At 34.1% G+C, this 22,110-nt stretch overlaps 1 protein-coding gene across 1 annotated transcript in view; it reads right to left on the bottom strand.

The window, feature by feature from the left end:
* Positions 1-8,921: 8,921 nt before the first annotated feature.
* Positions 8,922-22,110, bottom strand: part of LOC136027948 (E3 ubiquitin-protein ligase NRDP1-like) — a 55,592-nt gene continuing 42,403 nt past the window's right edge. Inside the window, exon 5 of the mRNA XM_065705420.1 lies at positions 8,922-16,158. Coding sequence (XP_065561492.1) covers positions 15,829-16,158 — 330 coding nt within the window. The 3' untranslated portion in view covers positions 8,922-15,828. The remainder of the gene's footprint in view (positions 16,159-22,110) is intronic.

Here is a 22,110-nt window from a genome sequence, read left to right on the forward strand (position 1 = left end):
AAGGATAATGTGTCTAAGAGCTCTTATTTTAAATCCCGACCAGACCCGGTGACATTGGGGGGAGTTGGAGGGGGAAACCTAAAATCTTGGAAAACGCTTAGAGTGGAGGGATCAGGATGAAACTTGATGGGAAAAATAAGCACAATTCCTAGATACGTGATTGAAATAACCGGAGCAGATCCGCTCTCTTTGGGGGAGTTGGGTGGGGGGGGGGGGTAATTCTGAAAAACTTGAAAAAATGAGGTATTTTTAACTTACGAAAGAGTGATCAGATCTTAATGAAATTTCATATTCAGAAGGACATCATAACTCAGACCTCTTGTTTTAAATCTCGACTGGATCCAGTTACATTTGGGGAAAGAACCGGAAATATTGGAAAAGGTTTAGAGTGGATGAATCAGGATGAAACTTGGTGGGAAGTCTAAGATACGTAGCTGACAAAACCGGAATAGATCCGCTCTCTTTAGAGAAGTGGGGGGGGGGGGGTAATTCGGAAAAATTAGGTATTTGTAACTTACGAACGGGTGACCAGGTCTTAATGAAATTTGATATTTAGAAGGATCTTGTGCTTCAGAGCTCTTATTTTAAATCCTGACCAGATCTGGTGACATTGGAGGGAGTTGGAGGGGGAAACCGTAAATCTTGGAAAACGTGAAAATTGAGGCATCTTTATCTTACGAATGGGTGATTGGATCTTAATGAAACTTGATCTATAGAAAGATCTTATGTCTCAGATGCTCTATTTTCAATTTGAATTAGATCTGGGGACAAAAGGGGGTTGTAAGGGGAAAACAGAAATCTTGGAAACCGGAAATCTGGGAAAACGCTTAGAGTAGAGAAATCGGGATGAAACTTGATGGGAAGAAAAAGCATAAGTTCTACATACGTGATTGATATTATTGGAACGGATCTGCTCTCTTTGGGGTATTTGGGTGGGGGGAGTTTTAATTCGGAAAAGTTGAAGAATTTTTAACTTAAGAACGGGTGACCGGATCTTAATGAAATCTGATCTTTGAAAGGAACTCATGTCTCAGAGCTCTTATTTTAAATCCTGACCATACCTGGTGACATATCTGGAAACCGGAAAACGCTTAGAGTGGAGAGATCGGGATGAAACTTGATGGGTAGAATAAGAAAATGTCGTAGATATGTTATCGACGTAACCGGACTGGATCCGCTCTCTTTGGGGGAGTTAGGGGGGTCCAGTGCTTTGGCGAGTTTGGTGCTTCTGGACGTGCTAGGACCATGAAAATTGGTAGGCGTGTCAGGGACCTGCATAAATTGACTTGATAAAGTCGTTTTCCCCGATTCGACCATCTGGGGGCTGAAGGGAGAGGAAAAATTAGAAAAAATGGTGTATTTTTAACTTACGAGTGGGTGATCGGATCTTAATGAATTTTGAAATTTAGAAGGACCTCATGTCTCAGAGCTCTTACTTTAAATCCCGACCGGCATTAAGCCTCTGATTCTCCTTTTAAATCAATCTATTGATTCTTAGAATTTTGTTAGAGTTCATGCCATATGAGCTCTTGGCTTTTCCGAACTCGTCATAAGTGCCATATGAGCTCTTAGCTCTTGTTTTGTTAAGTGTTTTTTTCTTTAGATAAGTTGACATTATTGAGGGCCGTAGTTTACTATGTATTGCTGTTACAAGCCAGAGCCTCAATACTTACTAGACTGATTTACTCACCCGTACGATGGTTTTGTAACCCGTGAACTTAATCAAGCCCCAATGTACTGAGGAGAGAGTATACGGCAGAGTTTCAAAATCTCAGTATTTTAATCTGTTCAAAATCTCAAAGCAGGAATAGATAAATTTTTAGTTCATCTTTTCAGTCTTCATTCAATTATTGACTAGTTAACACAAGAGTTATTAAACAAAAAAACTAGTTTTTTCAACGGAGTTTTGAAGGAGCAGTATTAAAAATTAAAACGAACAGAAATTATTACGTATATGAGGGGTCCCGTCTCCTCGTCAATTCCTCGCTCTTTACGATAAAGTTTGAATTTTGTTCCAATTTTTTAAGAGTGACCCCAGAATCGCAAAGGCCGTTTAATTTGAATAAATAGCTCTTTTGAAAGTACTAAAAATATTTTAACGTAAAGAGGAGGTATCGACAAAGGTCTGAACCACTCATATACGTAATCATTTCAATTTGTTTTTAGTTTTAATGTTGCTCCTTACTTTCTGTTGTAAAAAAACTTGTTTTTTGTGTTTAGTTTCGGAACGTTTAAATAATGCTGGGAAAACCGGCGCCCCCTCATGGAAATTTCTCTTCCTCCATGGAAAGATCCTTCCATGTAAATGGGTCTACTTGCCCTCCAAATGTTTGGTCATTTATAAAGGACACTAAAACTTAATTTCCGATCAAATGAGCCCTCTCCCGATATTCTTGGACCATTGGGTCGATACGATCACCCCTGAAAATACAAATGAACACACATCCGTCATCTTTCTTCTGGCAAAAATATAAAATTCCACATTTTTGCAGATAGGAGCTTGAAACCTCTACAGTAGGGTTCTCTGATATGCTGAATCTGATGGTGTGATTTTTATTAAGATTATATGGCTTTCATGGGTTGTTTTCCCCCTTTTTCTAAAATAAGGCGAATTTTCTCAGACTTGTAACTTTTGATGAGTTAGACTAAACTTGATGAAATCTATATATGTCTAAAATCATCATCAAAATCCAATTCTTTTGATGTACCTATTGGTATCAAAATTCCGTTTTTTAGAATTTCGGCTACTATTGAGCCGGGTCGCTCCTTATTTACAATTCGTTACCACGAATTGCTTGATATTGTAGTTTTTGCATATATTACCTTGGATACTAGGTAAATTTTCCATTGGCTGTATCTAGCCCTACCTTTTCTTAATCCCGACCACAGTCATCAGTCGCTGCAAGGTATTCATGTACGCAAGGTCGTATGCATTCGTTTTTCGAAAAACCTGTTTGACTAGTTTTTTGGGTGAAGAATTTAGACATTATTAATTGTGAAATGCCTTATAATATTAAAGACGTTGTATTTGGGAAATTCTACGGCTATCCTGGCCTGTTCGAATAGTTGGTATAATTTTATCGAAGAAGATCAATCTTATCAAGTATTTTGCTATGGATCATATGAAAAAATATCATTAAGTTCGGTGTTCATTTTGTCTTTTGAAGAAAATTTTGATTTTTTTTGTTTTTTCAATTTTTTTTGTTTTTTAACAGAAAAAACAAATGGAGCTCTAAGAGCATTCACTGAAGTTGGCAAATTTCCGCATATGTATAAAGAAATAATGGGAATTGCCTCCTAGGGAGACAGTGTTTCTCGACTACTCTTGTTAACGCAAAGAATGAAATTACCAAATTGAAACAAAATCTTCGTCAAGATATTCACAAGCAGATGACTGAGAAATGTTCAGGGGATAAAAATATGATCACTGAACAAATAATTAACACTACGATCACTGAGATCTGTGATGCGATCAATCTGGAGTACAGTTCCAAGTTCGCTAGTGTTGAAAAAATGCTTAAAGGGTTTCAAGCTCAAATTGTATTGCTAGAAAACCTTATTGAAATTCCAGAATACCGCAACGACGATATAGAAAAGGAAAGAAGATCGAATGCTCTTCTAATCCACGGACTGTCTCAGACAGATGGAGAAACGCTGACTAATAGTGTTTCAGGACTATTTGGCACTAAGTTGGGGATCAGTTGGATTGCTATGGATCACATTCATTATTCATCATAAGTCATATTCATCAATCCGGCCTAAGGTCCACACTTTCCATAAAAACCTCAGGTGTTAGACCCTTACCATTTTCTAGTAATAAGCTAAAACCGTGGTGCTAGGGAAAAATAAAACACGACAAAACCAAAGTGTTGCTCTCGCAACATAAATAACTAAAACCATTTTTTTTCCACCGGGTAGCAAACCTGCTGAGGTAGCATCTGGATCAGGTAAAAGCCAAACTTTCAATTAAATTGAACAAGTTACTTCTGAAGCAGCAAAACTGAATCTAGTGGTAAAAACTGAAAGTAAAGATAAATTCTCAGGAATGACTCTGTTATCATAGGCAGCGCAATAGCGCTGCCTAAGTAAAGAGCGATGTGAGCACAATGTACTATTTATTATTATTATTTTTTTTTTGGTTTTATACCAGGGCATTTCGTATCTTGGTTGTCGTAGAAACTTCAAAAAAGAATTCATTCGATTTGAATCTGAAACGGCTATTGCCCTTTTTAATGGCCGAAAGCAATTTGAGGGCAACTAACTCCTCTCACATGCCCACTATTTTCCCAAACACATTCAATCAAAACTTTAAGATAACTATTTTGTTCAACGCATTTGAAAGATCCGGAAATTGTGTCTTTAAGGATGACAATCCCCTTACAGCCCTGAGGGCAAGGGTATAAGTTATGACCAGGGGGCGTAAAAGTTTTTATTGAAAGGGTGGTTGTATAAACTTTGGAGGGGGATCATTGGGTTGGTATTCGGAAGTTCTAGTACCCTTTTTAAGATAAAAAGTGATCTGATAGCGGATAATCCCTCTCCACACACCTCATATTTTCCTGAATTGCATCTGGTAGAAATCTTGAGATGGCCATTTGTTGTCGTAAAAACTTAAAAAAAGGCTCGTTCGATTGGAAATTGAAAGGACTTCTTTTTAATAGTCAACAGTGATTAGAGGATCACGCCCATCAATTCTCGAAACACATCTAATCAAAATTTTTAGATAGCTATTTCGTTCAGCATAGTTGAAAGGTCTGGATATTATGTCTTTAAGGATGACAACTCTCCCTAACAGCCCTCAGCATAAGGCTTGTAAGTTATGCTCTGAGGGCATACAAGGTTTTTATGGAAAGAATGGTCGTATAAACTCCGTAGGGTGCTCATTGGATTCCCTTAAGCCGTCCTGGCCGAGTGGGTTGGTGCGCTGGATTCGGGATCCCTTGTCTGAGAGGACGCGGGTTCGAATCCCCGTGTACCCAATTCTTTAGTTTGGGACGGGGGTCAGTGGCGTGACTCTGTAAGCTTAGCCAGAGTCGACCCAGCTCTACATGGGTACCTGGAGAAATCTGGGGAAGGTAAACAGGAAGGGTGTGCGAAAGCACAGGATGGCTGGCCCCCAACCCCCCATTGTACTTCCTGGCTGAAGGGCCAAGAAACGGAGATCAGCACCGCCGGTACGGACTGTGAAGTCTAATGCCGTATCCTTTACCTTTACCTTCTAGTTCCCTTATTAAGAGTAAAAGTGATTGGAGTTACCCACTTAGCCCCCCTCCCCAACGGCGTATTCCTCATAAATGCATCCGATACAAATTTTGCGATAGCCATTTTTGAAAAATAGTCCAAAGATCATGTAATAAGGCCTTTGATGTGGATAGAATCCCCCAGAGTCTGGAAGGAAGGGTTGTAAGCTATTACCCGGGAGCATTTAAGGTTTTTATAGAAAGGGTGGTCGTGCGAACTTTATAAGAGGCTCATTTGATTTGAAATGTATAGTCCTAGTTTCTTTTTAAGAGTCAAAATGGATTGAGAGCAGCTAGCCCCCCTCCTTGACATCCTATTTGCGTAAAGCACATTCAATTCAAATTGTTAGATAGCCGTTTTGTTACCAATAGTCTAAAATCATACAACAATATGCTTAGGGTGGATACAATCCCCAGAGTTCATTGGCAAGGGTTGTAAGTTTTGCGTGTAAATGTATAGGTTGCAAGTAATCTATAAATATTTCCAATCAATTACTAGCAAGTCTCCGATTTAAAGTGGGCTACTAGTCGAGATGATTATTTTTCGATCCTTCAGCTCAATACTCGAGGTCTATGTTCATTGATCGATCAGTTGAGGTAGATAGTTTCTGATCGAGATGATTATTTTTCGATCCTTCAGCTCAATACTCGAGGTCTATCTTCATTGATTGATCAGTTGAGGTAGATAGTTTCTGATGGGCAACCCGCTGTTACCGGATTGTGTGACACTTTTCTTAATTCTAGTAATGAAATGCTTTAATATTTACAAGGTTACAAAATGGGCCGACTAAATCGCAGAAGGATGGTAAAGGGTGGTCTAGTAATGTACATTTCTGATGTTCTTCCCTATTCTGTTCGAAGCGATCTGTCAAGGAATGATGAAGGGGTCTTCGAATCCCAGTTTATTTAAACTAAGCTACAAAATGTGGTTTTGATAATTGGCAATATTTATAGATCTCCGAGTGGACCTCCCTTGTTTTCCTCAGGTCCTTCCTGAGGTCTTAGATTTAATAGGCAGACGCTCGTGTGAACTTGTGATAATAGGAGACTTTAACTTAAATCCATTTGATATGGCGGCCTCTACTCTTTTCTCTCAAATATGTTCGCAACTGGGGATCTACCAACATCTTCTATTCCAACACTTCAATTGATGCGTCAACGTCTTTAATTGATAATTAAATGAAAAAACACAAGTTTTTTTTAAACTGCAAGTAAGGAGCGACATTAAAACTTAATAGGAACATAAATTATTCCGTATATGAAAGGGGTTTTCCCCTCCTAAACACCTCGCTTTTTACAATAAAGTTTGACTTTCTGTCACAACTCTACTTTTTAAAACAATAAAGACACTGCTGCCACGCAGACTTTTCACAGAAAAGGGATTTAAAAACAACACAGGAATTCTGTGGCCACTTACAAACTGTCAGGTTTCTCCAAGAATGGCAGCTGAGAGTCATCTCTTCTTTCATTACTTTTGGCTCATCAATTGCGTTCAGTTCAGTGCTTCCAGTATTCCTGAATTTTAGAAGACTTCCCCGAAAAGCTCCCAAAAAGGCCTGGGTCTAGGAGGGTCAAAGTTTTAAATCGGTTCCTGTCTATACTCCAGTTAACAGAGCTGTATCAGCTTACTTCTTTCTTCGGTGGTAAATAGTGAAAACAAATAGGTAGGATGGGATAATATTGCACTCAAGAAAAGTGTCGACCTGTATATGATTACATAAAAAAAAATAGTTTTTTTTAACTGAAAGTAAGGAGAGACATTAAAACTTAAAACGAACAGAAATAACTCCGTATATGAAATGGGTTGTCCCCTCCGCAATCCCTCGCTCTTTACGCTAAAGCTTTTAATTGTTTTAAAAAGCAGAATTGTGGCAGAGTCAAACTTTAGCGTAAAGAGCGAGGGATTGCGGAGGGGACAACCCATTTCATATACGGAGTAATTTCTGTTCGTTTTAAGTTTTAATGTCGCTCCTTATTTTCAGTTATAAAAACTAGTTTTTTTTATGTAATTTCTGAACATTTTTGAAATAATACATGTTTGATTTTGGCTCTCCACACATAAATTATTAAAATGAAATTTGCATATTAATTCCTTTTTTGGCTAAATGGCTTTCTATTAGTTTTGATAAGTCGATTTTGAGAAATAAGGGATGGGGAAGGAGGCCTAGTTGCCATGCAATTTTTTTCGGTTACATAAAAAGGCAATTATAAATTTTATTTTTTAACGAATTTTTTTTATTAGTAAAAAATATACGTAACTTAAGAATTAGCTTACGTAACAAACTTTTATATTCTTGAATTTTTATTATGTATATGAGGGGGTTTGTACCCTCGTTCTTTACACTAAATCGTAAGTTTTGTCCCAATTCTTTAAGAATGACCCCTGAATCAGAAAGGCCGTAGAATAAATAGTTGAAATTACAAAAAATACTATAGCATAAAGAGCGAGGTATTTATCTCCTCCTAAATAACTCGCTCTTTATGCTAAAGTATTTTTAGAGCCCCTCATATGCGTAATAATCTCTGTTCGTTTTTAAGTTTCAATGCTACTCTTTACTTTCAATTGAAAAAAACTTTTCCATGTTTATTTTTTCATTGTTTTTTTTTTATAGTAATTTTGGAAAATTCTGCGCCCTTTTCATTGAATTTCTGTTCCCTCATGACATATTTCTCCAAGGAAAGATCCTCCCACATAGCCCCCTCCCCTCAACCCCACCCCCAAAACCAAAAAAAAATCCCCTGAAAACGACTGTTCACTTGCCAATAACCATTATTATATGTACACACTGGTCGAAGTTTGTAACATGCAGCCCCTCCCCAAGGGACTGCGGGGGAGTAAGTCATTCCCAAAGACATAGTTATTATGGTTTTTGACTATGTGGAACAAAATGGCTATCTCAAAATTTTGATCTGTTGACTTTGGAGAAAAATGAGCATGGGAGGGGGCGTAGGTACCCTCCAATTTTTTTGGTCACTTAAAAAGGGCACTAGAACTTTTCATTTCCGTTAGAATGAGCCCTCTCGTGACATTCTAGGACCACTTGGTCGATACGATGACCCCTGGAAAAAACAAACAAATAAACACGCACCCGTGATTTGTCTTCTGGCAAAAAAATACGAAATTCCACATTTTTGTAGATAGGAGCTTGAAATAGGAGCTCAATTTTGCTATTGAGTTCTCTGATACGCCGAATGCGATGGTGTGATTTTCGTTAAGATTCTGTGACTTTTAGGGGGTGTTTTCTCCTATTTTCTAAAATAAGGCAAATTTTTTCAGGCTCGTAACTCTTGATGACAAAGACTAAATTTGATTAAACTTATATATTTAAAATCAGCATGAAAATTTGATTCTTTTGATGTATATTTTAGCATCAAAATTCCGTTTTTTAGAGTTTCGTTTACTATTGAGCCGGGTCGCTCCTTACTACAGTTCGCTGTTTGATAAAGCTGAATTTCTATTGCTAAAGTACATACGCGTGTGCAGTCTTTATATAATGCATCCAGAATAGAGGGGATAATCCTAAAAAACTGAAGGTTGTGACATAATTCATCCCCCCATCCCCCGTATATACCTGAATGTTACTACTGTTGTCAAACATAAATAAAATAACATCAGTTCTTCGACTGAAAGCATTACTTTAAGACAGAATTCCTAACAATAGAAAATCCAAATTAAACTAATTAATATACAAATATTTTATTCTTGACTTAAAGCCAGCAAGATCACTAAGAACATGGAGAATTTTAACAATAAACAAATAACATAAGAAATTAGCACACAATAAAACGAAAACGCAAAATTACGTAGTTAATTTTACAAAGTATGGCAGATTTTCAATTGAAAAAAACTCAAATAATTGAAAAGATAACTTCAAAACTTAGAAATATTTCTTGTAGAAGCATGAAAACGCAGGTGTGATAAAACCTAAAGCCACGCCATTTTATATTTTTATTGATGAAAACTACAACTTTTAGTGTTTGCTTGTTTTTCAACTTTAGTTCAAAATATCAGGTCACGATGCTTTTTACACTTGTACTTTTCTCTTGCCTAAGAAATTAAAATATTTATTTTTGTAGTCATTTTCTGTCGCTAAAGAAAAAAATTGATAAAAGAAAAAACGTAATTTATTTCAGCAGGTGTGTTAGCTTGCATACATACGCATGGACAGAACGGAGGCATTCCTCTCGGAAAAACATTGTGACCTGATCAAACCGTTTTATTTTAACTTCCTTTTTTTTCACTGTCACCCCAAGTAAATCCTTGGATAGTCCGATTGCAGTAAGTTCGAAATCTAGTCATTGCTGTATTGGATTTTTAGTGAATTGAACTAAATTGTTCTTACTGAACAATAATTATAGAATAAACTGACATAGCCTTATAAAACAGAAACTCTCATGCAGTTTAAATACTTTTCTGGTATGCCAGAATTTCGTATTTTGCTGTGGTTGTATCATAAAATGTATATAGTTTTAGAGATTGCTTTAATATAGGGTAAGCATTTGCCATGCTCAAAGGTAATGATTACAAATAGCGTTTTCAAATGTCTGATATACAATAGCACAACCTAAAAAGCTTGAATTCTCAAACAAAAAGTCAAAATTTGGTTCAGAAACAAAGTTGATTTTAAGAATTTAGCACACAACTTAACAAACATTTGTGCCACATTCGGCAACACTTGCCACGAATAATTTATTACACAACCACAGACGAAGAGATGTAAAACATCCGCCAATAATTATCTTTAAATCTCACGGAGAGCAAAAAGACAGAAAACTGTGCAATAAATTACAGATTTTCTGTTTAATACCTCACTCCCAATTTATAACTTTTTTTTTTTTACATTTTTCATAGAATAAACATTTCCAAAATAACTTTAACACAACATATTGTTATTCATAATAACGAAATTTTATTCATAAAATAGTATTCTATTTTATAAGTAGACAGAGTCTTTAAAACTAGTGGTGTAAGAACAAGGCGAAGGACCAGAACTCACGAGTCTATAGAACTATTCTAGAGCATATTTGAATAACCTACCACAAATAGTACAGAGTTCAGTTCCAACTCTCATAGACCAGTTTGTTTATAGTTTCATAATCGCATGTTCTTATTCATTTACTCTGGTGTGGGAGGGGTGAGGGGGTATGGGGGGCTGGTGAAAAAAGAACAAAAAAAGAGGCGGATTATATGAACAATTTCCCCAAAAATTTCTAAATTTTTTTCTTAATTCCAAAAAAATCTTTGGTGTGGCAGACCAATGTGGTTGGCGAAATTATCTAAAAATATATAGCCCAATGAACAGGATGGACAGTTAGAGTAACGAAGCTCAGAAATTACCCATAATAAAAAGGGTAAAAATTCCCCCAAAAAATCAATCAGAGTGGACCACCCCATTGCATTACCCCAGAAAATATCTACTTACATGACGAAACTCCATAAAAAGTAAATTTGGATGATTCAACAGTTTGCAATAAACATATCAGTAAAAGGAATAAGAAATATAACGCAAGAATTGCACTTTCAAAATAGGAAAACAAAACCTTCAAGTCTTATTTAGCCCGAGGCAAGTACGCATGGGCTCTAAATATTTAGAATCAACCCAAAACAAGGACTTAATTTGCTATGGATTAGGAGGAGGGGGCAACTTCCCTCTCATACACCAGATTCCCCCCAGCTGAAAATTTAGTTTCTTCAAAAATCTTGTCAAAACTAATATAAGCCTGCATAATTCAATCATCTACTGCAATGGGTCAGTTATCTTATCATATCTTTACCTTTATGGTACTATATAGCTCAATTTTCACTTTTCACCGTCATTTTCACTTGATTTGAAAAAATTGGATCCAACTTTTTTTTACGTTTATTTTTAATAAACATACCGAAAAATGTATTTCTCAAGATCTGGAAGGTAGGGGGCTATTTTGTCTTTATGAACGTATAAAAAAAGTAATTTTTCAAAATCTAAAAAGAAGGAGGCAGGGAATCTACCTCCCTCAATTTAGTGCCCCTGATAGATTTATAAATAAGATTCGCAAACTAAAACTGAAGAATTTAAATTGTTTCAATCCAACCAAAGATAACAAAACATCAACAGCAAACATTTAATTTATTATTTTTTTTACCCTACAAACATTTTTGAAGTTTAACAATAAATAAATTTTTGCACTTCTAGATGCGCAAATGCTGTATTGGTGCAGGTGGTATCTCAGCAGTCCATAGGTGCAGCTAAAACGGGGGGGGGGCGAATCCCCCGGCAAAGTTCCAATTTTCGCCGTCTTAATTTAGCTTACGTGTACGCATTCGTTGGCAGACTGGATTATTTTTTCTTTATATTCCCCTCCTTAACTCAAAACTGTATCTTCGCCCCTATTCAGCAGTGGATAGGCACAGAAGGTAGAAATTCTCCTTTCATTTTTATGTCTATCGTAAACAAATATAGAAGTCTATAGTCATAGAAAAACTGATTCATTTAAAAAAAAACTGGCACGTAATTATCAATTTTCCCATAAATAACAATAGCTTACAAATATCATCATTTTAATTAGTTATGGCTGATCAAAACCAAGAAATGACAATTTAATTTATGCTTCAACTCCTATTGAATATAAACAGCAAATCCGACAACACTGATTTAAGGCCGTGATTAAGGGAACTGATGGAACTCGAAAATCCCATGTTAAAATTGAAAATTTATATTTAAAAAGTACTCAAGTATTCATTGGCGAAAGATAAGGCTTTTAATATCAGGCTGTAGCTTCTTGAAGATACTAAAAAATGTTTGCTAGGATTTTGCTCTATTTCCTCTAATTGCTTAAAAATCTTAGAAAATGTCTAGCTCTTTTTCACAAGTGTACTCTATGAAGGATATTACTTTTAGAACAAAATTGGTACTGTCATGAGCAGAAGACAATAACCTGTAAGATGATTGCAATCATTTTTCGATGTGTTTTCCTGTTTTCGAACAGTCCCATAGAATATTTTCAGCTACCTGAAATTTTTACAAGTTTTTTTGCCAGAAAGAATCGTTTCAGATCGCCGATAACACCCCTAGAGACCATATTGACAAACTGGTATAATTAACCTGCTGTTTCCACCAATGAATAAGTGCTATTTGAAGGTTTTTGACAATCTAAGGTCTCTAGAGAATTGAGAGACAGAAGGCTGCCCTAACTTCAATTTTGAACCTCGATGTTTTCAAGTTCACTTAATCACGGCCTTCAGCGACAGGTCACAATATTAAAACAATATATCAGCCGGCTTATTTAATGCGTATTTACTTCAAATTTAATACGGATTAAATACGAATTTTATTTACTTCTTTAATTTTTATTTACTGATTAACTGCGATTTTAATAACTAGTGCTTTAATATGCATTATCATGTTTAATAAAATTTGAGAAATTTTAGCAAAAATATACAAGAAATATAAATGTTAATGCTCATTGACCTCCAATTTTACAAATTTATGATGATTGTTCAAAAGTTAATATACTAAAGACTCTGGCTAATAGTATTCACAAAAACTTAGAATAAAGTTAATTCTTGATCATTCCAGCAGTTAATCTGCTCTCACTTGGAACCAAACTTAAAATTCCTTATTTATCTATTTATACCTCATTTTTTTTTCAAAATTAACCCCCCCCCCCTTTAAATAGAGCGGATCCGTCCGGTTATATCAATCACGTATCTAAGACTTCTGCTTATTTTGCTCACCAAGTTTCATCCCGATCCCTCCACTCTAAGCGTTTTCCAAAATTCTAGGTTCCCCCCTCCAACTCCCCCCAAGGTCGCCAGATCCGGTCGGAATTTAAAATAAAAGCTCTGAGACACGATATTCTTCTAAATGTCAAATTTCATTAGGATCCGATCACCCGTTCGTAGGTTAAAAATACCTCATTTTTTCTATTTTCCTCGATTTAACCGTACTGTTACTTTTACTATTACTTTGTATACTAGCTTTTTATTAAAGCTGGAACTTAATTTATGTTTTAGACAACCTAGGCTACTTGGGACTGACTGACTAATACTGTAGTTTGGTAAAAAAAAATATATATCTTTATCAAACATGGGCTAGTTAGGAAACTAATAAAAAGGAAAGGACTAATAAAAGGAAAGGAAATAAAGTTGAGGAAAGCTATAAAAAAGGAAATAAAGGAAAGGAAACTAAGTTTTAGATAGAACTACGGTAGTTAGGAAACTAATAAAAACGAAAGAAAATAAAGTCAAGGAAAGCTATATGATAAAAGAAATAAAGGAAAGGAAACTGAGTTTCCAATAGAACCAGGGTCGTTGGGATTGACTGACTGACATAGTATTTTGGTAAAAAAAAAAAAATCTTACTCAAACATGGGCTAGTTAGGAAACTAATAAAAAGGAAAAGACTAATAAAAAGAACCCAAATAAAGTTAAGGAAAGTTATATGAAAAAGGAAATAAAGGAAAGGAAACTAAGTTTCAGATAGAACTAGGGTAGTTGAGACTGACTGAATGACATAGTATTTTGGTAAAAATATATCTTTCTTAAATATGGGCTGGTCAGGAAACTAATAAAAAGGAAAAGACTAATAAAAGAAAACAAAATAAAGTTAAGGAAAGCTATATGAAAAAGGAAATAAAGGAAAGGAAACTAAGTTTCAGATAGAACTAGGGTTGTTGGGACTGACTGACATAGTATTTTGGTAAAAATATATCTTTCTTAAATATGGGCTGGTCAGGAAACTAATGAAAAGGAAAAGACTAATAAAAGAAAACAAAATAAAGTTAAGGAAAGCTATATGAAAAAGGAAATAAAGGAAAGGAAACTAAGTTTCAGATAGAACTAGGGTTGTTGGGACTGACTGACATAGTATATTAATAAAAATATATCTTTCTTAAACATGGGCTAGTTAGATAACTAATAAAAACAAAATAAACAACAAAAGGAAAGAAAATGTACATCAAAAAGGAATTAAAAGGAAGGAAACTAAGATTCATATACAACTAGGCTTGGTGGGACTGACTGACTGTAATCGGGACTGAGACTTACTCCTATGGTTTTAGTGTTTCAGCGTTAAAGAAAAGATATCAAGTTAAAAAGATAAAAACTTGTCAAAAAAAGGGGGACGAAAATAAGTAAATAAACAAAAAAAAGAGAACGAAACAAAAAATCTATAAAAATTAATAGGGAAGCTAAAAAAACAGAAGAGGGGGGGGGGGCAACCAAATAAGTGCAACAACCTGGGCCAATAAAAAAGAGGGACGGAGAGAGAAAAAGGGAGAAACTAGTGGGATATTTTATTCATTTTTTCTGTGATGAAGGGGACAAAAGTTTTTTCATATCTGGAAGTAACGCAAAAAATGGGAAAAAAAGGAATTGGATTTTGTTCCAGCTCTTTAAGAGTGACCCCTAAATCACAAAGGCCAATTAATTAGAATAGCTTTTTTGAAAGCACTAAAAAAAACTTTAGTGCAAAGAGTGAGGTATTGACTTGGGGACGAATCCCCTCATATACGTCTTGTTTTAAGTTTTAATGTTGCTCCTTACTTCCAGTTGAAGAAACTTGTTTTTAAAATTAAATTTCTGATCGTGTCTTAAATAATGCTGGTAAATCTGGCACCCCCTTCATAGTAAATTTCCTTCCCCCATAGAAAGATCCTCCCACGTAACCTCCAACCCTCCACCAGAAAAAAATGCCCCCTGAAAACGTCTGTATGCTTCTCAATAACCAACACTATATGTAAACAATGCGCAAAGTTTATAGCTTGCAGCCCATCCTCTGGGGGACTGTGAGGGATTGTGTCATCCTCAAAAACATAGTTCTTAAATTTTTCAAAAAGTGCTGAACAAAATGGTTATTTTCAAATTTTCATCGGGTGACTTTGGGAAGAAAACAAGCGTGGGAGGGGGCCAAGTTACCCTCCAGTTTTTTTGCTCCTTCTTAAATTAATTTTTTCCCTTCTTTGATTAAAAAATCGAAATTAAAAAAAAACGGAATTAATATAAAAAAAAGTTAACAGACACACAATAATAAACAGGAAGTATTCCATGGTTCAGGGATATTCACAACCGGATATTGTCCGTGTTTAAAAATAATGAGAGGGGGTACACGAACCCTCAAGAAGTACATTTAGCACCATAATGTTGCAAGAGGAAGTTCTTAATATCATTTCAGACGGAGATTTACTTTTCTTAAATCCCTTTGTTTGGTGATATGTTTAAACTAAGCGTGCTATATGGATCCTCCACGAAAGTAGTTCGCCTCCGAATGGGGTAGGAGCGTGTCGTAAAGAGAGATTTAAGGGAAATAACAACTTCTTGGGAGGGTGTAAAGAGAGAGGCCTTGAATAGATTTGGTTGGAAAACAAGCGCGCGTAGCTCTTTTTGCCTCAGGCAGCTTCGTGGAGCAGTGAAGTGTTAGTAGTAGTTTATATGGATGCTTCGGAGGTGATGACTCCCCTTAAAACAGAAAAATTTTAGCCGGAAAGTAAAAATCACACTCATTTGATTATCCCTGCAACAGGGGAAAGACTAAAATCTCAGGCCCCTCTCGAAAAATCTTGGACGGCAAAGATAATGAGAAAAGCTTAACATATGTATAAACAAAAATAGTTAAGCGGTAGTATTTCTCGGTTCGGGGACGGGGACATTCACAACTGGAAACTGCTCCTGTTCAACACCATGAGCAAAAATCATCACTAATCCCGGCTGAAGCACGAAAGTATTTTGGTCCATATGAGGATTATCACAGGCCATCACAATGACGGCCTGCTTCCCTGGTACACGACGGCAGATGTAGTTTTCATACTGGCGTCGATTCGTTTGCCGAGTTTCTAGTGAACAGAGGCCTGGAGGCCATCGTCGCTCATGGGAATTTTCCATAAGATCATCAACTATATGCGCAGGACAGCCGGACTCGGAGAGAGAGCGCTTGATAGTTGTCTGAAATAATGATTTAAAATTAAGAATTTGATAAAAAACAAGTTATAAAGAATAAATATAAAAGAATGAATGAAAAAAAAATCAATAGCTGTTAACTGATTGACCGAACAGACACTCCAATAAAGTTCCATATTTCTAGTGAAATTAAAGGAAAATCTGTGAACTCCATTCACATGTGAGTTCAGCTAAGCTAATAATTATTATCCATCACCACTATGGATCAATCACCCCATAAAGCTGATAAAGGAAGCTCATTATGGTTGATAGATAATGAAAATACCTGCACATTACCATTGATTCTATTGATAATGTGGTCTTGAAATTAGATGAGTGATGATCTAGGAGCGCTAGCTTCATTTTTGTTTGTTATATATTTAGTTTTCTCCTTCTTAAATTAATTTTTTCCCTTTTTCATTAAAAAATTGAAATTTAAAAATACAAAAAAAATTCAGAATTAATAAAAAAATTTTTTTAATTTTTATTAACTTTAACCCGTTTTATTTGTTGTATTTAGTTTTATTTTATTATTTATCTATTATTCATTTTATTGTTTTATTTTATTATATATAACAACTTTTTATTTATTTATTAAAGAGTTTCAAGAATTAGATTCACCTAAAAAGTGAAAGAAATATTAACATAAAATTCGTCGAAAAATTAACATAATATAAATTGGTCTAAAAGAATAAAAAAGAGATACATTTTTATTTTTCTTACTAATTTTTACCAACCCTAACTGATTTCTGTAATTTTTTTATAGTATGTTTTAGTTTATTATTTACAATTACTTATTATTTATTTATTTAACATTTTTAAAAATTAGACTCACCTAAAAACTGAAAGAAAAATTATACAAGGTTCACCGAAAAATTAATATAACATAAATTTATCTAAAAGGATAAAAAAGAAAACTTTTTTATTTTTATAACTAATTTTTATCAACCTTAACTTGTTTATATTGTTTCTTTTTTTTGTATTATGTTTTATTTTATTATTTATCTGTAATTCATTTTACTGTTTTATTTTACCATCTATTATTACTTTTTGTTTATTTATTAAAAATTTCACGCATTAGATTCACGTAAAAACCGAAAGAAAAATTAATATAAGGTTCATCAAAAATGAATATAATATAAATTGATCTAAAAGAATAAAAGAGAAACATTTTTTTTTTTACTAATTTTCATCAACTTTAACTCGTTTATATTGTTTCATTTTTGTGTATTATTTTTTATTTTATTACTTATCTATTATTCATTTTACCGTTTATTTTATCATATATAGGCTAATTACTTTCATTTACTTATTAAAAATTTTCAAGAATCAGATCCACGTAAAAACTGAAAGAAAAATTAATATAAGATTCAACAAAAAAGTAATACAATATAAATTGTTTCATGTTTTATTTTATTATTTATCCATTATTCATTTTATTGTTTTACTTTATTATCTATAATTACTTTTTATTTATTTATATTTAAATATTATAAGATTCACCTAAAAACTGAAAAGAAAATTAATATAAGATTTACCAAAACCGTGATATAATATAGATTGACCTAAAAGAATAAAAAAAAGAACAATATCTCATATTTTTCTTTGTAATTTTTATCAGCATTAACTCATTTGTATTATATTATTTTTTTTTTATGTTATACTTTATTTTATTACTTATCTATTATTCATGTTATTGTTTTATTTTATTATCTATAATCACTTTTCCTTTATTTATTTTTAATTAAAAATTTTCAGAATTAGATTCACCTAAAAACTGAAAGAAAAATTAATATAAGCATTATATGGCGTTGAAAAGTAGTTAAAATAGAAGTGGTTCTGAAAATCAAATAAATAAAAAATTTCGGATTGTAATAACGAAGAATTTCGCCATTATATTATTGAATTCAGAATTCAATAATATAATACCAACTAATATAATATAATATTACTAATATAATATATAATATCTAATAAACTATATATATAATCTAATAAACTATATATAATATCTAATAAACTAATATAACTAATATAATATCAATAATATAATACCAATAATATAATATAATATTGAACTCACCAACAGGGTTGCCACGTTTGGCACAAAAGTGCTATTTTAACACTATTACAGTCAATGTTTTGACTACAGCACCAAAAATCACTGTGTAGCACGCAGTTTGGGCCATTGCAGCACTTTAAGAACTGACCGACGGGCAACACTGTTCAACAATCACCAAAAATAGTTATTTTATTAAAAGCCCTAAATTCCAATATTTTTTTTCGCATTTGCAGAAAGGAGACACAATGCACTATAAAAAAAACTAAGCTTTTTTGTTGCGTTTCAGCAAACTTAAGGTATGCGTCGCCTCTGAAACAAGCGATTTTACGACAACCCCTCAGATGCAACTTACGCGAAAATATTATGATATTTTCACTGGATATCCTTCTTTCCTGGTATATATGCAAACAACAAGAGGCCAGAGTTGATGTCTGTTTTATTTATCTATTGGAGTCATATTGAAGAAGATGAACAAATAAACCTTCAAATGGGGATAAGTCCATTTAGTAGATAGTGAAAATAGATACAAGTCTGGATATTTCAATCACATGTACAGCGATTGTCATCAGCAGATGTATTAAAGCATTAAAATTAAAACTAACAATTTATATAAAAATCTGAATGGATAATTCTGATATAATTCTTTTTAAATATATTAGTTTTAATTTTAATACTTTAGTATTTCTACTGACGACAATCTCCCAGATTGCCATCATCATCTTCCAGATCTTCGGTAATTTTATCCATGGCCTCCAATTTACACCTCCTTAATTCAAATTTTATTGCTTTCTCCACTTTTTTTGCATTCCTCTTATTTTCAGATGATCTATCACTCAAATAATTCTTGTATAGGCGCCTTCTCCTCTCTATCAATCATAAGTCATTTTCACTAATATTCCTAGCTGCGTTTCTATATTTCTTCCCTAGGACACCATCAGCGACTTCACAAACTATTTTCCCTAAAGTGATTCTATCCATCTTCTACGTTATCAAATTTTAACTCTATAGTTTAGTATTCAGCTGTTCCTGAAATTTTCGCTCAAATTCTCATCTTGGAGTCTTACAACGTCATAACCTCCCGAAAAGTAGTAGTTACCCTTGTGCAATTTTTAGCTTTAGTTAAAAATTAGACACTACTAGATGGCCATCTTTACTTTTAACATTAATAAAAAGACTCTTATATACCCTAATATGTTGTAACAACCCTGCTAGTCTTCGGTTCACAATAACACAATCAATAGGGTTAGCCCAAAACCCCTAAATCTTATCCATAGTGTCTTAGCCATAGTATTACACTGAAAAATACCAAGAAACGACAAAGGTAGGATGACGTTGATAATTTTTTCGTCACCTCTACCGCAACGTTCCACTCTTTCAATTTATTTGTACTTTGTTTCAGGAGAAGTTAATAAGTCAAGGGTTAGAAGGACTGCTACAAGAAACCATATGGGCTAATTGACGCATAAATTACACCTGCTAATACAATAAATTGAACGGTAAGTGACCTCAAGAAATGAGTTACATAAATAAAATATTTTAAAAATGGAGAACAAAAGGGACAGCATGTGAATAGTGGAACATTTTAAGGGAGCAATTAATAGACCGTATGTACATTGGAGGGTAAATATGTAGTTGAACCATAATCTAGCTAAGATGAAAGTGCATATATCACTTGATACCTTTTTGGCCCTTGTCCATTATTCAGAACACACCCAAGAAGTGAAGTTAGGTTAATACTAATGAAATAATAAGCGAAAAAGTTTGTGACACCTTGAATATGAAGGAAGAGTTGTTTTGTGAAGAAGAATTAGTGACAGTACTAAAAGGATTAAAAAATAATAAGGCTCCACGTGCTGATAGTGTGGTAAATGAGTTTTTTAAATATGGTGGCCCTTAGGTTAGAAATAAGTTACGGAAGATTATGAATATAAGAAAGGTGATAAGAGTGAGTGTTGTAATTATCAGGGCATTAGTCTGGTCTCTGTAGGTTGCAAATTACTAAGTAATTTGATACTTTTTAGACTGAGAGATACTGTAGACATAATTTTAAGACAAGAACAGAGCGGTTTTAGAAAAGGTAGAGTGTGGGTCGACCAAATTTTCACTCCTAGGTTAATAATTGAGAAGTGACTTAGCTGTCAAACACCTTAGGTCCTCAGTTTTACAGATGGGGCAGCTGGTTTTGTATTAAATAAGGAGTTATACAGGGTTGTGTTCTAACTCCCCTTATATGGATCGTTTTGATGGACTTTGTTTTAAGGAGCCCAGGAAAGGCAATGAGAGACCACGGAATCAAATGTGGAGGAGCATCTCTCCTGGACTTAGATTATGCTGATGATTTAAACATCCTAGATAAAAGTGTGAGCACAATGAATGAGCTTTTAGAGGTTTGGTGAGTTCAGGTTGCTAGAATAGGTTTGAAAATTAATGTTAAGAATACTAAGTCACTACGGCTATGAATAAGTGAAGATGAAAAGGTATCGTTGGGTAAGAAAAAGACTGATCAGGTCGGCAGCTTTACTTACCTTGGTAGTATTATTAGCAAAGACGGCGGGAGCAGTGAGAAACTTTGAATAGATTGGGATGGAGGAGGAGCGTGCGTAGCTATTTGACCTCAGGCGGCTTGATGCTGTGATGAGTTATTAGTAGTAGTAGTAGTAAATAATAAAGCATTTTTTTTATTTACGTCATAATTCTAATAAAACTATGACGACATTCATTATCTTGTACATGAAAATGCAGTTCTTTGTAAAAATATTGATTTCGTTTTAAAGTTTTTTTTTTTTTTTTATTTTAACTACAAAAGCAAGTAGAGGGGAAACATTCCTGATGTTATAATAACATAAGCTACAACAGTATTATAGAAAAATGCAGTTTTTCGCAAAAAATTGATTATATTTTAGAAATAATTTTTCTTAATTACAAAAGGTTTTTAACCCTATCCATTTCCTTCAAAATGAGCCATTAAACAGCTCTCTATGATGTTCCAGTGCCCACTATCTCAGAAAAAAAGATGCCGTATATGCAGAATATTGTAGTTGCAGCCACTTTTCTTGATTTTCAAGCCAATACATTTCCCTTGTTGTTCAAGCCAAGAGATGGTAAGTTCCCTATATATGGGTTTCGGACAATGCGGTTCTAATAGTATTTTGTTATGATCTGACTCTATTTCTAGGAGTTATGGGTTATTATATTTCTTAGTATTGGACGTGATCGTCTCTTGCTAGGCTGCTAGCTACCGCTGCAACCCGGGTATACCAAAATACGATAAAAATGTAGTACTTATTTTACAAAATTATGGGAACTACAGCAGAAAATTATGTAAAGCCGAATGCATTATATTAAATACCTAACCTAATCTAACCAAAATACCAACTCTATATATTAAATATTCAATTACAATATACTTACAACGTAGTTTTTCCACTGAGCCAAATCTAATTGTCTCCGAATACAGATAGCTAAACCGGTTTCTAATCAAAATACGATAAAAATGTAATACTTTTTTTTACGAAATTATGGGAACTACAGCAGAAAATTATGTAAAGCCGAATGCATTATATTAAATACCTAACCTAATCTCGGCTGTCCTCCGACAAAATCTAGTATCTACATCTGAGTAAGTTCCGAGAAAAACGCGAAAACGTTGTTTTTTAAAGCTGCTTCTTCATTCGTATGATTTTTAGAACCTTATAGTTATAGAAAAATAGCAAATAATTCACTGATTTCAACTATACTAATTACAAGGCCGTAGTCTTTTTTAAAACAAGGGAGAAGGTAGATACTAGGTTTTGTCGGTGTTTTTCCGGTGAGATCAACTTGAATTTCCACCGACAAAACCTGGTATCTACACTATTTGGAGTCTTAAAAAAAAAATCGGTATTTAAAGTTCTAGC

This window comes from Artemia franciscana, chromosome 6, assembly GCF_032884065.1.
Source record: "Artemia franciscana chromosome 6, ASM3288406v1, whole genome shotgun sequence".
Taxonomy (NCBI): domain Eukaryota; kingdom Metazoa; phylum Arthropoda; class Branchiopoda; order Anostraca; family Artemiidae; genus Artemia; species Artemia franciscana.